This window comes from Amblyomma maculatum, chromosome 1 (assembly GCF_055883805.1).
Source record: "Amblyomma maculatum isolate TAMU_Amacu chromosome 1, ASM5588380v1, whole genome shotgun sequence".
In the NCBI taxonomy this organism is placed as follows: domain Eukaryota; kingdom Metazoa; phylum Arthropoda; class Arachnida; order Ixodida; family Ixodidae; genus Amblyomma; species Amblyomma maculatum.
The window spans coordinates 303,146,693-303,164,446 of NC_139344.1; the positions used below are offsets into that span (position 1 = coordinate 303,146,693).

At 48.5% G+C, this 17,754-nt stretch overlaps 1 protein-coding gene across 1 annotated transcript in view; it reads left to right on the plus strand.

The window, feature by feature from the left end:
• Positions 1-17,754, plus strand: part of sli (slit guidance ligand) — a 793,209-nt gene that overhangs the window by 361,249 nt on the left and 414,206 nt on the right. The window contains exons 7-8 of the mRNA XM_084583167.1: positions 132-203; positions 1,906-2,066. Of these exons, the coding sequence (XP_084439293.1) occupies positions 132-203; positions 1,906-2,066 (233 nt within the window). The remainder of the gene's footprint in view (positions 1-131; positions 204-1,905; positions 2,067-17,754) is intronic.

Here is a 17,754-nt window from a genome sequence, read left to right on the forward strand (position 1 = left end):
CCACTCAGCAAGGCTCCTCTAATTTTCCTTTTTACTCAGCGAGGTGAACCTGCATGCTGTGCTTTCGCTCTGGTGGGGCTCTCTTCAGCAATGCATTTCATGTGTGCGTCAGCCAGCATTTCCCGTTTCAGGACCCTCAACAGGAATAACCTGACAACTCTGGGCAAGGACCTGTTCGACAACATGAAAAAGCTGCGCGTTGTGTGAGTGGCGCTTTGCTTTTTTTCATCATATACAGGATGTTGTTTTTAGCTGTTTACATCTCGTTATTTTAAATGCAATGCGACGACATATTAAAACAGGACAGCAGCTTGGGCAACTTGGTTATCCATCTGTGACAAAAACAGCGCATAGCAAAGGGACAAGACACAAGCGCTGTTGAAAACAGCCCGAGGTACTAGAAAGGAAATTAACCAGGACAGCGCTTGTGTCTTGTCCCTTTGCTACGCGCTGTTTTTGTCACATGTTTTTGTCTCAAGTATTAAAACAAATTGGAGGACGCTTCGCCTTTAAGAGTTGAACGCCATAACCTCAATGCTTTGAAGAAGATGAATGGATGTCTACGAATTTGAATCGGCTGGTGGCTCGCGCCATCTGTCGCGGCAGCACCGTACGATCGAAGGAAAAGTCCAGTGAGCGCCGCATCGCAGGTAAGTTCTTTGCTACTCGCCTCTAACTATTACTTTCGTAATTGGTTTCTTTCCAATGACGCACCTAAACATAAGGAGGCAATGCATAGGTTAAGTCCACCTTTATTCCGAGATGAACAAAAATGTTCTTTTTCAAGCTACACACGATTGCCTGTCAAGCCATTTCTTCATGATAAGATATTTGTGCCATGGACGGTGAATTGCCGTCTCTGTAACGTGCCTGAGACAATTGATCATTGCTTTATTCTGTGCCGTGAGGCTATGTTCTTTGGGACATACTACACAGTACTCTAGGGCATTGAAATTACACCATGTACTAATAAATTTTTGCCTCTTGACAAACACTCTGTCGTGCCTTACGATCTATTTGGGTGGATGGGACTGTTCAGTCTTTGGAAAAACCGTATGATGGGCAGGCATGCCGAGCCTGCAGGATCATCCAAATCAGTGTTTCGGGAGCAGTGTATATGCTGCACGCGAAGAACCTTCAAACTGACTGCCGTACCTAGATGTATGTGTGTGCCTCCCAGAATTTTGATGTTTTGATGGTGGTGCTTTGTCGGGCTGAGATATGGGTTAACTTGAGACATGAACAGTTTTAAGTAAATGGAGTTTTTTTTTTTTTTTTATACGAATGTTTTCCCATGCAATAAAAAAAAGGTTCTGGGGCGAAGTGGTTGCGTGCTCGCCTCGCACCGTGGACGAAGTGTGTTCGACGGCGCTTGTTTCCGCAAAACATTTATTATTTCTTTTACTTTTGATTTTTGAGTTACAACCACAACGCCGGCTTTTCTGCGACACGGGGCCCTTAACGCTGTAGCCGGCGTCGCTTGTTTATGCCATAGAAGCAGTCAGTGTTATTTCCGCGATAATATAATGCCCAGCAACTCAGTTTTAAAAATGTGCATTCTGGCAAGCCAGCTTTACGAGCTAAAAGTGCATATTTTTGACGGTAAATATTTCGCACTGCATTGCTGATAGTGAAATATTTAAATCTGGACTGAGTTTTTCTCTCGATGGCCTTCATTTTCTCTCCACAGCAAACACGGGCAACAACCACATGGTTTAAAATAACGACCTGTAAGCAGTTAAATCCATGTATCTCCCCAGATGGCATCTCCTCGAGAACGCCGGAACACTGGCCAACCACGCCGGTTATGCCTTCCCCAGGAGCACTGTCCTTAAGAATACCATAAACCCTGAGCTAAGTGTAAATGGACGTCGATGTCTCATGCGCCACATGGTTGCTGCGCAGGCGGCTGTCGGAGAACCCGCTGTCGTGCGACTGCCGGCTGTCGTGGCTGGCCTCGTGGCTGCGCCGCCACCTGCGGTTGGGCCTCTTCACCCGCTGCCACACGCCGGCGGCGCTCAAGGGCAAGGCGGTCGCCGAGCTGCGCGAGGATGACATGGTTTGCGGTGAGATTCCAACAGCAGTCGTCTGCAGCGCAGACCAGTTTAACACACCAGCGGCGCTTGAGCCAAGGGGGGAAACAAATGGTACGCGTCCATCTTGGGTGTCGGCGGTGTTCTTTGGCGCTCGCCAGCTCATTTGCGCCGAAAAGGCAGCCAAAATAGAAAAAAAAAACGTCCACGCTGCGTCCCGTTGGAATGAGAGATAGCCAATGATAGTCGCCTGTGCTGGCACGTGATTCTGTACGCAACTCAGCCGATAGCGTGCGTGAATACTCTAGAGGTGAGGTTCCTGCCTTCATGTCGTCACGTTGGTGGCAAGTTTGGAGTTTAATAGAAACTGCTTTTTCAATTAGAAAAAGTAACGGGTAAAACATTCGCAGGCAACCAATGGTGACGACTATCTATAAAGAGTCTGTCGAAGCTTACGCGAGGGCATAGGCGCAACAGTTGCACTCTACGTCACGCTATCCTAACTCAAGTTTACACATCAATAGCGAGTCCACCATTATTTCAAATCGCACTGGGCAATGGGTAAACTTTTCTAAAAGCAAGAGCGTGACGTCGGAAATGGCAACCAAGCATCGAACGCTGTTGCTGAACACGCCGGAACACATGGTCTTGAGGTCCGCCGAGGTGGTGCAGTGGTTAGGGCGGTCGACTACTGTGCCCAAGGATGCGGGATCGAATTCCAGCGGCCGCTTTTCCAATGTCAGTGCACTTTAAAGAACCCCAGGTGGTCTAAATTTCCCTCCACTACGGCGTCTCTCATAGTCCCTTTGGGACGTTAAACCCACCACCCAACCAAAACAAGTCTTCGAACGCGTGGAATTTTCCCTACAGAGATGAGGGTCATATTGTATCTCTTCGCCAACAGAGCAATGAATGCATTTGCGACATTCATTCGAGGAAGCGTCGCCTGGTCAGCTCAGTTACGCATATTCTTGTTGTCGCTAGCTTTCCTTGCATTTGCGCTGCGAATACTTTTCTTTAGTCGTAGAAATGAAGGTAGGCCACAACACATATAGGGAAAAACAAAACATGCTATGCGATACGCGTATGGATGGCTTCTTAGCTCCGAGGTATTTGTGAAACAACGCATGCGTCACATGTACAGAAAAGCTGCAATCTTTATTGTGTATTTTTCATGCGTATTAAGTGAACTGGTATGCTCCAGTGTAGTCATTCTGGTTGAGCTTCACCGGTCCGGTTCGAGTTAAGAAACGGAAATGCTCTGTCCAAAATCTGAAGAAGGCACGCAACAAATTAGTAAGAAAGAAGCCCATCAACGAATTAGCGGTGAGGGGGAGGGCAGAAGAATTCAGGATCTCGCTACAGAATAGATATTCAGCTCTAAACGAGGATGGCGACATTACCCTAGAAGCAATGAACAATAATTTCAGAGATATCATTACTGAATGTGCGGTAGAAGTAGGCGGTAGGATAGTTAGAGAGGATACCGGTAAGCTGTCTAAGGAGACGAAAGATTTGATTAAGAAACGCCAGAGTATGAAAGGTTCCAATCCAACAAACCAGATTGAATTGGCCGAGATATCAAAGCTAATCAACAAGCGCAAGGTGGCCGATATAAGGAAGTATAACATGGAGAAAATTGAGCATGCTGTAAAGAACGGGGGAAGCCTTAAAGCGGTTAAGAAGAAATTGGCCATAGGCAAAAGCCAGATGTATGCGATAGGGACAAGGAGGGCAATGTCATCACGAATATGGACAAAATAGTCAAAGTAGCCGAGGAGTTCTATACAGATCTCTACAGTAGCCAAAGTAGTCAGGACCGTAAGGAGATTGGCGGTAGGGAAAAACAGTCAGACGTTCCACCAGTTACGAAGGACGAGGTCAAGAAAGCATTAGGAACTATAAAAAGGGGGAAATCAGCTGGAGAGGATCAGATAACTACAGATTTGCTGAAGGACGGGGGGATATCGTGTTAGAAAAGCAGGCCACCCTGTATACACAGTGCCTGGTGTCATCGACTGTACCGGAACCATGGAAGAATGCAAACATTATCCTCATTCATAAGAAAGGGGACTCTGAGGACCTTAAAAATTACAGACCAATCAGCTTACTGTCTGTTACGCATAAGGTATTTACTAAGATAATCGCTAATAGAATCAGGACAACCTTATACTGCAATCAAGCAAAGGATTAAGCAGGTTTTCGGAAACGGTACTCTACTATCGATCATATCCATACCATCAATCAAGTGATAGAAAAATGCTCGGAATATAACCAGCCCTTATAGATAGCATTCATTGATTACGAAAAAGCATTTGACTCAGTTGAAACCTCGACGGTGATGCAGGCATTGCGAAATCAGGGGGTAGACGAGCCGTACGTGAAAGTGCTGGAAGATATATATAGTGGCTGCACAGCAACCATAGTTCTGCGCAAAGAAAGTAATAAAATTCCCATAAAGAAAGGTGTTAGGCAAGGAGACACACTCTCCCCAGTACTATTCACAGCTTGCTTAGAGGAAGTATTCAGAGACTTGGAATGGGAGCAGTTAGGGATAAGGGAAGATAAAGAATACCTCAATAATCTTCGATTTGCTGATGACTTTGCCTTGCTAAGCAATTCGGCGGATGAACTGCAAATAATGATTGGTGACCTAGACAGGAAAAGTAGAAAGGTAGGCTTGAAAATCAATATGCAGAAGACTAAGGTAATGTTCAACAGCCTCGGAAAGGAACAGCAGTTTACATTAGGTAGTGAAGTACTGGAAGTAGTAGGCGAATATATCTACTTAGGACAGGTAGTAAACGCAGATCAGGACCATGAAAAAGAAATAACAAGAAGAATAAGATTGGGATGGAGCGCATTTTGCAAGCACTCACAGATTATGACTAGCGGCTTACCGGTATCGCTAAAGAGGAAAGTATATAACAGTTGCATCTTACCTGTACTCACCTAAGGGGCTGAAACGTGGAGACTAACCAAGAGAGTTCTACTTAAGTTGAGGACAACTCAGAGGGCTATGGAACGAAAAATGGTAGGGGTAACATTAAGAGATAGGAAGCGTGCAGAGTGGGTCAGAGAAATAACTCAGGTCACCGACATTCTAGTGGAAATTAAGAAGAAGAAATGGGCATGGGCAGGACATGTAGTGCGAAGAGAGGATAACCGATGGTCGCTTAGGGTAACAAACTGGATTCCAAGGGAAGGAAAGCGTAGCAGGGGGCGGCAGAAAGTTAGGTGTGCGGATGAGGTTAAGAAGTTCGCAGGAGTCAAGTGGATGCAGCTAGCACAGAACCGGGTTAAGTGGAGAAATATGAGAGAGGCCTTCGCCCTGCAGTGGGTATAGTCAGGCTGATGATGATGATAAAAAGGTGCTCGAAATAGAAGGCTCGGTGTCGGGACAGAATGGCAAAATGGTATCGAGAGAACGTCGAGGCGGACGGGCGTAGAGAAGGAAAAATGGAGTATACGCAGTTGTTTCATGCTTCGAGGTGTTATAGGCATATGTAATGAAGAGAAGCACGTCATCCCAGTTCTTGTGCTGCGAGTCGACTTACATCGCAAGCATGTTCCTCAGTATCTGGTTTGTACGTTCAACGAGGAGGCCATTTCTCTGAGTGGTATGGTGTAGAGTGACGCAACTGGCAAGCACAATAGCGCAGAAGCTGTTCCACCAAATCGACCGTAAACTGGCGGTCACGGACACGAGGAGGCCCATGACGGAGGACGACAGCGTGAAGAAGAAAGAAAGAAAGACGTCAGCGGCGGTGGCGGAAGGGACGGCGGCAGTATCACAGTAGCGAGTGAGATGATCAACGCACACGATGACCCAGCGATTGCCTTTGGACGAGCGAGGAAACGGGCCTATGAGGTCAACACCCACTTGCTCATATAGTGTGGTCGGTGGTGTCACCGGATGTAAGCGGCCCGGCGGAGAAGTCGGGGGGAGCTTGAACCGCTGGCACGGCACACAGGAGGTCACGTAACGCTGTGTCGTTCGACGCATATTTGGCCAGTAAAACATTCCTTAATGCGGGCAAGGGTCCTGGAAAATCCCAAGTGCCCAGCTGTAACGTCATCGTGCATAGCGTGTAGAACAGAGGCGTAGAGGCTAGCTGGAACGACGAGCAGAAAGCGCGTACCGTCAGACAAGTAATGTTTTTTGGTAGAGCAAACCATCGCGAATGCAGGAAGCGTTCGCAGATACCGGATAATGAGCTTTTTCAAAAAGTGCTACCTAGTCTTGATCTTTTCGTTGTTCTCACTGGAATGTGGCAAGATCCGTAAATTGTGCGGAAACGGCGGCAAGATAGTCAAACTTGTCGTCGCATAGAGTAGTTGCGATAGGCAGCCGAGAGAGGCAGTCAGCGTCGGCGTGTTGGCGGCCACTTTTGTACGACACTGTAAAGTTGAACTCCTGAAGGCGTAATGCCCAGCGGGCCAACGGACCGTTGGGGTCGCACAGATTCACCAGCCAACAAAGCGAATGATGATCAGTGATGACTTTAGAGGCACGTCCATAAAGATACGAACGAACCCGCTGTACCCCGAAAATGACGACAAGGCACTCTTGCTTCGTCATGGTATAATTGCGTTCAGACTTGTCGAGGGTGCGACTTGCGTAAGCGACCACGTGTTGATTCCCGCCATGTCGTTGTATGAGCACAGCACCTATGCCGATGCCACTGGCGTCAGTGTGGAGTTCAGTGGGAGCTGTCGGTCTTAAATGACGCATGCAGTGTGGGCCGCGATGTAAGAAGAAACTTGAGCTGGGGAAACGCATAATCACATTCGTGAGTCCATTTGAAGGGAATACCTTTCTGCAAAAGCCATATCAGTGGGTAGGCTACGTCAGAAAACTTGGGGAGGAAGCGCCGAAAGTAAGAACAAAGTCCCAAGAAGCTCCTGAGTTCTTTCACAGATTTGGGCTCTTTGACGCAGTTGACAGCTTCAATCTTCTCTGGGTCGGGCCAAACACCGTCTTTGTAAACCAGATGCCCAAGCACAACGATCTGACGTTCCCCGAAGCGGCACGTCTTGGAGTTCTGCACGAGACCGGCTTTCTCCATGCATTTAAGTACAACAGCTAAACGGCTGTCACGCTCGGCAAATGTCCTCCTGAAAATCACTACGTCATCTAGGTAACACATGCAAATTGGCCACTTTCGTCCACGCAAAAGGGTGTCCATAAATCTCTCAAAGGCAGCCGGAGCATTGCATAGGCTGAAAAGCATCACATTAAATTCTGTAGTGTGGTAATCTTCATCGATATAACCACTGACATGCCTCGCGTGCTGCCGCTCTCAAGGACGAAGAAGTTGTTCGCTGCCTTGCTTTTTCGCCACGCCTGACGCTCCGCTGCGAGTCCCTTCTGAGCGGCTGGATCCATCTGGGTTTGCCGATAAGCACACCCCTACAATTGGTGCAGGTGCTGCTGGGTACGTTCCCGTCCACCCTGGAACTAAGAAGCCGCACATTGCCCTCTGCTTCCAGCATGCCGGACGATACTGCCTCGACATCGCCGCCCCTCCCAATCACCGTGCTGTGTTCTGGAGCTCTACGGCAGCGTGATCCGTGCCTCTTCAGTGGCACAGCCGACCAGGACGTCGACGATTGGTTGTCGGCATATGAGCGCGTCAGTAGCTACAACAGATGGGACGACGCTATCAAGCTAAGCAATGTAATCTTTTATCTGAGTGACGTGGCGAACCTCTGGTTTCGCAACCATGAGGCAGACCTGTCATCTTGGTCTGCATTTAAAAAGAATTTTGCAGAAGTGTTCGGCCGCCCTGCAGTTCGCAAGCTCCGGGCAGAACAACGCTTGCGTGAGCGCACTCAGCAAGTCGAAGAGTCGTTCACTAGTTATATAGAGGACATCGTGGACCTATGCAAGCGTGTCGATCCGCTAATGACCGAAGCGGATAAGATCGAAAACATCATGAAAGGCATCTCTGACGACGCGTGCCAAATGCTCTGGGTAAAAAATCCTGCCACGATGAGTGACGTGATCAAGCTTTGCCAAAGCTACGACGTGCTTCGTAAGAAGCGCGCTTCTACCCGGCGGTCCGGTGTTAGAGACGACGCCATCTCTACACTTGCGCTGGGCGGTTCTACCCCATCAGAGGACAGCCCTTTACTTTAGCAAATCAAAGCCTTCGTTCGAGAAGAGGTCGCCCGCCAGCTATCGCTGGTCCCTCAGTTACAGGATACTGGCCGCCTTGCTCCTGACATGGCTCCGTCTTTGGCCCCTACCATACGGCGTACCGTTCAAGATCACATCGCTGATGTCCTTCCGCCCAGCTCCATGCTCCCGCCCAGCCCTGTGCTGCCGCCCAGCCCCGTGCCGGCGCAAGTAACGGCACCACTGACTTACGCCCAAGTTCCGGCCAGGCCGCTCATGCCATCAGCATCTCTTTCCTACCAGGCCGCTCCTTCCAACCTTCCTTCGCCTTTGCCTGGGTCTGCATTCCATGTCCCTATTCCAAGGGTACGCCAACGCCCTACGAACCCTTGGCGTACCGCGGACAACCGGCCAATCTGCTACTCTTGCGGGCTGCCGGGCCATATCGCACGCCTTTGCCGCCAACGCCTTCCACCTTCTCGACCTGAACTATGGAACTACTCCTACAATACAGACCAGCCCTCGCCGAGAAATCCGCCCAGTTCCGACTTTGTATCTCGTGACAATCAAACGTACACAACTCGCCGATCATCTTCCCCTCGTCGCCGTTCACCATCACCGCTTCCCCGACGTTCTGCCGGCGCTGTTGAGGGAAACTAACAGTCGCAGTTCCCGGGGCAAGAACTGCGCTTGGTTCGAACTCTTCAAGTCCTCAGTCTTCTCCCGCTAACGTAATACAAGCGTTCGTCGACGGTGTCGCAATACTCACTCTTGTTGACACGGGCGCTGCTGTATCCGTCATCAGTGAAGCTCTTTGCCGTCGTCTTCGTAAGGTGACCACCGCACTTTCCGACTTTTCGCTTTGCACCGCCTCATCACAGCGCATTCATCCCTCAGCGGCGTGCACGGCCCGTGTTCTCATCGAAGACGTCTTATACACCATCGAGTTTATTGTACTGTCTCGCTGCTCACACGACATCATCCTGGGCTACGATTTCCTTTCCACTCATCATGCCGTTATTGACTGCGCCCGCGCGGAAGTTTCCTTTTTACCTCTTTGTGATACCGTCTTGTGTGACGTCCCTACCCAGCACCTCCACCAATTGTAGGGGTGTGCTTATTCGGTAAACCCAGATGGATCCAGCCGCTCAGAAGGGACTCGCAGCGGAGCGTCAGGCGTGGCGAAAAAGCAAGGCAGCGAACAACTTCTTCGTCCTTGAGAGCGGCAGCACGCGAGGCATGTCAGTGGTTATATCGATGAAGATTACCACACTAAAATTAATATAACCCATCTGGAGTCACAAATGCAGTCTTCTCTTTGTATTTCGGGTGCATCGGTATCTGCCAGTATCCAGACCGTAAATCAACTCAGAACTCCAAGAAGAGCGTTGGATGGGAGCTGCCTGCAGGGAGCAGCTATCACAGGGGATTGCACTGAAGTTCACAACATCTTGATGGCGGGAGAGTTCATCACAGACAATTTGGCGAATCATGTCGACTAAATGCTCGTGAAAATCCACGCTTGCAACAGTGGTCACATTAGGCGAGCGGCCGAACTTCGGGGTTATGCGACGCAGCTTTAAAGCGGCGAACGTACGACAGTGCTTGATCACGGCCGTGAGAGAATCAAGTTGTCTTTTGTAATTAAATGTTATATACGTCCTCCGCGATGCCATTTAAGAGGTGGCCAACTCTGTCTTCTTCAGACATGCTCGGATTCACCGCTTTGCAGTTTTAGGACCTCTTCAATGTATGTACGTTGTACATGTTTTTCCAGGCACTTGGGCTTGATGGAGTAAAGTCTGCTCAGCGCATTTCCGTTTTGCCGGGGTATCCCCGAAACAACTGCGAATTTTCTCTTCAAAACGATTCCAGCTAGGTAAGGACGCTTCATGGTTCTCAAACCATGTCAGGGCTGTGACGTCAAGTATATACGTCGTTTTCACACACATGGCATGGCAAACTCTTTTCAAGATGTAAAGTTTCCTTTTTCGACAGGGCGAGAGAAGTCGAGCTAACACAATTATCACCTTCCCTGTGAATGTCGAAGGCCTCACAAATATCTCGCTTTAATCTAGTGCCGCCCCTGTTAGCTCGTTAGCTCGCCTTCTCTCAACAAGCTGCCGAGTAACAAGGGGCGCTTTGTGTCGACGCTTTGGCCTAGACAGGCAACAAACGGTATCTAGTTTCTGTGGTGATGTGGCCTGTCGTCGTTGTGTGCTTGTTTAAAAGCAAAAAAAGCGGAAGCAGTTGGGCGCAAAAAAGTTATATAATTTTGAAAGCGTTTTGAGTCGCTGGCCGAAATTTTGTAATCAGATGAGACGCCACTTAGATGGTTAGAAAGATCGGGCAAAGTGCAGATGTAGAGGAAAAAACTAGGTATATTTCCGAAAGTGTCGATTGTTTGTTGAGCAGAAAAATGGGTTCCTGTGGGATAACATTACCCGTTAAGGACACTGTTCATTGCCTGAGGAACAACATTCTTTCGTTGTTGACGCAGATAAGGAAGGCGGGTTTGTTGTGTTGCCGGAATCAATGTATCAGGAGCGGGACAAACAAGCGGTAGAGCAAAACTTTATACCAATAAAAAAATCTGGCAAAAAAGTAAAAACACAAGTTTTGAAAATGTGTGAGGACATGAATTTGAGGGCGCTCCATAAGTCTGTGAACGCAGCCAAAGTGCAGGGTCTGAAGGTATTCTTTGCAGCAAAAACCCACAAAGAAGGCCTCTCAGAGCTATAGTTTCTGAGAAAAAGGCTTGGCAAGACGTGTTATCCCAATACCTACAGAGTCAGAAATTGAAAAGATTTTCTGACAGAAAAGAATTCAGCTTCAGAAGCCAACTTGGCGTTTTCAGTAGACGTTGAGGAGATCTTTTATTCTATTCCCAGAGCTAATTGAAATGAGAAGGTTGAGACTTCAGAATGTCAGCGGGGTCTCGATGTTTTATTAGTATTTATCTATCGTGTACATTTATTCGTTTTAATGGCAAGTTTTATGTGCAACGAAATGGTGTCTGCATAGGCTCTTGCATAGCTCCTGTACTCAGTGAGATCTTTTTAGCCCAGTTTGACAAGCGTTTTGAAACGTGCCTGACTGAAGAAATAGTGTAGTCAAATGTTTTAGGCGTGTTTTCATTGTTTTTGTGAACGTCCGAAATGATTGTAAAAAACCAGAGGTTGCAGTGTTCGGCGGAACTAAGGTTTACTCATCAAGTTCCATTAGACGGGTGTCTCCAGTTTCTAGAGATATGTCTGTATTTTAACACGGGGCACATTCGTTGGATGCCACGCACAAAAAAGGAAAGCTTTCGATAAAACGGGGGATGGCGAAAACGTGCCTGCGTAGTAGGTCGTGCGACCACAAAATCGCAGAGAGTGTAAGTGGTTCGGCTGGCCAACGCCCCTTTGGAAACTGTGTGGCGGATTGCCTGATCAAAGATATCAGGGCTGGTGGGCGCTCGATCATCAGGTGAAAATGGCGGCGAAGGGTTGAGGCGAACAGCCCTACCTTACGTTCATCAGCTTTCGCACCGGCTGAAGAGTGTTCACTGCCCCCAATAAGCTGGTCCACATTTGCAAAGCTGTGAACGAAGAAGCCAGCCTGCCCAGTCAACCATGAACGCAATGCAAAACTGGTGTTATCTACCGCATACCACTATCTTGTGGGAAGTGCTACGTTGGGCAGTCGGGACGGTGCCTAAACGACAGCACCGTACGTTGGTTAGCGGGGGACGGTTTTCTTGCACAACACTGCCAGCATTTCAAGCCACGTGTGTGCTTGGCACTAGATTAAACTGAGAGATTTGCGTGATAATTGTGTTAGCTCGCCTTCTCTCGCCCTGTCGAAAGAGAAAATCTTGAAAAGAGTTTGCCACGTGCTAGTTTTCTTGGTTTTTATTTCAGTGTTGCGTGCGCACCTCCCACCAAACTGTATTTATGTGTGTTCTGTCCAAGTAAAAATTTCAGCTGATGTTTAGCGCTCGTCCTGTGTGTCCCTTTTTTCTGTGTCCTCGTCTTGAGCACTGGACTTAAACTTCAAATGGATTCCAACCAACTAACTCAGCTTTCTGCTTTGAGGTTAACAAGTTCGCTGGGGTCAAGTGGATGCAGCTAGCACAGGACCGGGTTAGTTGGTGGAATATGGGAGAGGCCTTCGCCCTGCACTGGGTATAGTCAGGCCGATGATGATAGTGTCACCCTTTCCCCTAATCAATGCGACAAGCTTGTCAACTTGCTCTTGCGTTTCCGTTCCTCATTCATCTTTATCCAGACATCGTTTGGACGCACATTTGTCGTAACTCTTTGCGTTGACGCCGGAACGTACGCCCAATTGCGCCAGTTCTCTTAACGCGTATCGGCTGCTGAACGTCAGGTCATCACTCACTGACATGCTTCAGCGCGGCGTTATCTAGCCTTCGCACAGCCCTTGGGCCTTTGCAGTTCTTCTCCTGAGGAAGTAGGATGGGTGTAGCCGGTTGTGTTGATTACGCGGTGACTAAACAAGATTACGCGCAAAGACCCCCTTCCACGTACTGATGATGCCCCCAATTGCCTGCAAGGTGCCGAATTCTTTTCATATGTGGACTTGCGCTCTGGCTACTGGCAGGTGCTCATGGCTGCTGACGATCGACCGAAAACGGTGTGACCCCTGAGAGCGCCTATGCATTTAACGTCATGCCGTGTGGGTTGTGCAACGCGCCGGCCACCTTCGAGCGCATTATGGACACAACTCTGAGCCGACGCCAGTGGCATGACTGTCTACGTTACCTGGACGATGTTCTGTTTTCAAAATATTTTGCATCCCATCTAGACCGTCTCAAGCGCGTGCTGCAGGCTTGACTGACAACGGCTTGCAAATAAATTCGAAAAAGTGCTGCTTCGAAAAGGAAGCTGCTGAAGTGCTCAGCAGCTTCCTTTTGGGATATGTTGTTTCGAAAGGCGGTGTTCTTCCAGATCCTGCAAAACTCCGTGAAGTCACCGAGTTTCCCAACTTCACTCGCAGAGCCGCGTAGTTTTACCGGGCTGTGTTCTTATTTTTGTCACTTCGTCTGCAATTCTATCTTACCACCAATGACTGAGCTTCTTGCCGGTGGCACCATTCTTTCGTCTCCGAGGCATTCTCGTCGTCCTTCTCCTTGGGGCGTCTACCGAACTCTGTACTGATGCCAGCGATGTGGGTCTCGGCGCTGTTCTTGCACAGTGAGGCTTCCACGAATGCCGAAAAATTATTCTGTCAAGGAAAAAGAGGGCTTGGTGATTATTGGGGCCATCGGGAAGTTGCGCCCTTTTCTGTTGTCATAGATCACCATGCACTCTGCTGACTGACCACCCTTAAAGACGCAACCGGCCCAACGAGTCACAAGAAATCCCTTCACGCACCGACATGTCCACTTCCATCCTCCATTGTGTGGCTTTGGGGCCCTCGACCTCTCTTCGAAATACCACGGTCCGTATTGTGTTATTTGCCAATTTCAGTGAACTGCATTACTGCACCGGCACGGGATATGCCGCGGACATGAAACGTTTCTCCATTAGGATATACCTCTTTTTTCTCCCGGTAGTGTCGCACCCACGCTCGGCTACTGTTTTAAAGAAGACGAGCCTAGGTCAAAAGGTACATGGTGTCAAAGAAGACGCGACTCGCGTGCTAGTTGAGCGCTCGGCCGGAGCGCTGGCCTAAAATACAAGTTATTCTTACAAAACAAACGCTGTATGCTGAAAATGGCACACGTCCGCTTTCGTCTCGATGGTAACATATCAAGCATAACTTGATTTCGCACGTCAGAGAAGTTAGATGAAAATACCCCTCTTTTTCAGGGGTCTCAAACACGCAAAACTCTGTGGGGCGGGCCCGCTGGCTAGAAAAAGCATATATGGTTCCTAAAGCGTGGATCAGCCTCACGGCTTTACTACCAGGCTTGATTTTCAAATCAACCCTGGTACCTCGTCGGCAGAGGTTCTTTTTGGAAAAGAGGCAGTCTGCCTGAACTGTCGATGGACATCACCTTCCTTCAAGAGGAAGGCGTCAGACACCCCGTCTCCTCTTTCATTTTCAAGTATAGTTTAGTCTTTTGAGGATAAATAACTCGTATTGATTAACCGCCCTTTCAGTACCTCTCTCCGAGCGATTCTGAAGGTACTCTTTTTACGCTCTTCTATTCCACTGAGAATGGGCGGGCGTAGTCTGGGAACGACCAGTTTGCTTTTATTAATTTTATTGTTATTAGTTTCCTATTGACTTTGTTCTTTCTTATTGTTTTCCAGCTGCTGGCTTGGGAGCAACAAATCTAAGTGGGCTAGCATAGTAATATGAGTTTTAAACTCCTCCTCTATGCCTTTAGTGAGCCGTAACGTACTGGGTATCACTTGCAAACATTATTTTAAATCAATTCAACTCTTTATTTGCATCATCCCGATGTTAGGAGCGGAAATAAAGCGTTCGCATTGGAGCATGATTGCTCGCCTGCGCCCGCAAGTTTTTAAGTATTGGCAACAACATAACGTAATTTCGAATGAGGAGGTAGTAAGCGAGACACCGTTCAGTACCTCCACTGTTTCGACCTTCTCAGTACCACGGAATCCGCCACAGCGGAGCTGAGCGCGCCGCTGCCCAGCAGCAACTCACACTCATTGTATAGACTTTATGCAAAAACTGGCGCACCCTTGTGCTGAGCGCGCGTGTTTCCGCCATGTTGAGAGGTTCTGGATACCGCAGCAGTATATGGCAGTACAGGATTCGCGACGCGCAAATTGGCATTTACCATTGTCTAAGGTACCCAAATATTGCTGTGTACCTTGACGTACAGAAAAAACGGCTAAGGATAACCAGGAGAAATGGTGCCAGCTTGACAAATTTTTATTAATGTGCAGCATTACTTGGCTTATGTGCACCATGTATGCAATGCGTCTGCAGAATATGTCTGCAGTGGCTGTGTAGGTTATGATGAGTATAAACCCACACGTGTTATATCGTTCAAGTGCTAATGTCGAGTATAATTGCGCTTTACTAACTTAGGTTTCAATTAACTGTCGTTAATTAGTTAATGGGGATTACGTTGAACTTTATGCTACGTCATTAAGTCATATACCATTGGATAGCTTCAATACAATTGCACTGGCCTAATTGTATATGACTATGTATTGTTAACTTATTTCAACTAAACTGAACTTTCCGGTAAAACATGTCATATCGCTGGATAGCTTATATCGAGTACGACTGCACTACACTAATTGTAATTCTTAATTAATAACCGTGAAATACTTAAATGCGAATAACAACATGTGATTAACTTTAGGCTAAAACGTGGAATTATATATTTTTGAAAAGGCCTCAACGAGAACCAAAATCGAGCGCTAATTAAACCACACAAATATTGTTAAACTGATAAAACAGCCCATTAACCGAGCTCATGTTTGTCTACCTAGGTTAGAAAACGGCGCAACGGAAGCAAAACAGTAGAACGTAATGAACAAAACAGTAGAACAGCAGGAATGAAGCAGAACAGTAGAACGGTAGAAATTAGCAGCATGTAAGGAGACTTAAGTAACCTAAGTTTTTTTTTCCTCGCTGTGACCACGATACCAGGTCAGCTGGAAGCCCCTACCAGGTGTCGAGTTCTAGAGAGGTAATGATTGAATCGCTGAATCGTAGCACTCCGCGGTCGGCAGGCAGTTACGGCTCACTGTATCGGTTGGCTAGTAGTTTCTCACGCGGTGTAGGACGGGGGTTTATTTGATGGTACTGGGACGGGGAAGATCAGCGGTGAACACAGCTTGTAGAGAGTCAGGTCGAATACGCGAAGCGGTAGCAATGCCACTGACTGAAATGTTGCCCACGTACTTCTTACTCTTCACAATTACCCACGGGATGAAGAGAAGCCATCATTGCTTACGGCGTAAGCAAGCTTGGCAAGGTCGTAATAGGGTTTGAGGCGCTGGGCGTGAACAGTCTCGCGTCCGCGCCGACGGAGATCATGAGACGGTGTAAGAGGTTCGACAACATAATTCCAGAACACGTATGGGCCAAGATATTTGGCAAGAAATTTCGAGGACAGTCGAAGAGTATTGGAGGGTACACGCAGCCATACAAGAGCGCCAGACGAGAAATCCGTTGTCGAGTGTTGGTGTCATGGTAGAATTTATGGCTTTACCGGGTGTTAGCCGCGTGCGCTCGAGCCATTTATCGAGTCTTCCGCATGCTGGGCAGCTTGAGAAGCAGGAGTATAATTGGATATGTCAGGTTGATATGAGAATATGGTGTCGATTGTAGCAGAAGCGTGACGGCCGTCGAGTAGATAACAAGGAGAGAAGTCAGTAGTAGACTGTGTTGCGGTATTGTAAGTCTATGTGACGTACGGAACAACGAGGTGCCCATTTGAGTGGTTGGAGGCGACGTACATAGAGAGCATGTCGTCAAGGGTACGCTCAGTGACGCCATTAGTCTGGGAATGATAGGCGCACGTGGTTCTATGAATTATGCTGCACTCGGTGAACAAGGCTTTCACAGCGTCACTCAACAAAACGCGTCCTCTGTCACTGAGCAGCTCTCGCGGTGCGCCGTGGGGAAGAACAGATCGCTGAAAATGAAGGAAGCTACATCTGACGTAGTGGCAGATGAATGGGCGGCGGTCTCTGCATACCTCGTGAGATGATCAACGGCACGATAGCCCAGCGGTTGCCGGCTGCAGTGTATGGAAGCGGCTCGTACAAATCAATGCCGCCGTGGTCGAAAGGGCGTAGTGGGCAGGGTAATGACAGCAACTCTCCAGCAGAAAGTTGAGGAGATGGCTTGCGACGTTGACAGTTGAGGCATGAGCGAACGTACTTGAGTACGAAGGTGCATGTGTTCCGCCAGTAGTAACGCAGCCGGAAACGAGTGTATATCTTAAAGACACCCGCGTGAAATAGTCAGATTTGCGAGCGTAGCTGCCGGGGAATAACTAACAACCACTTTGCGGCCATCTGCGCAGTAGTTGCAGCGGTAGGGGAGGTTACCACGAATGGCGAAGGGGGAAGCATGGCGGCGGAGTGCACGCGATGGAGAAGCAGCTGTAGGATTGGAGGAAATCGAGGAGAGAAGTTATCCAAGGATCTTGCCACTGCGCTGACGGCAAGGCATTGATGTGAAGCGATGGCGGGGAATCGTCGGAAGAGGAAAGGCTCGCTACCTCAGCTGTAAAGAGGCACCGGGAAAGGGCGTCGGCATTGTGATACTTGCGGCCGGAGCGGTAAACGAGGAAATAATATTCCTGAAGGCGAAGAGCCCATCTTGCCTGTCTGCCGGAGGGGTCTTTCAGTGCGGAAAGCCAATAAAGCGCATGATGGTTCGTCACTACCTCAAAACGGGCGGCCAGAGAGGTAAGGGCGGAAGTTAGTAAACGGCCAAGTAATGGCTAAGCACTCTTTCAGTAACAGAGTAATTAGATTCAGCCTTCGTCAGTGTACGGCAAGCATAGGCGACCACGTATTCAGCACAGCTTGATTTGCGCTTAGCGATCACACTACCGAGTCCAAGACCACTGGCGTCCATGTGGACCTCGGTAGGTGCTGTGGGGTCGAAGTCACGCAGGACAGGCGGTGCCTTAAGGATACGGCGCAG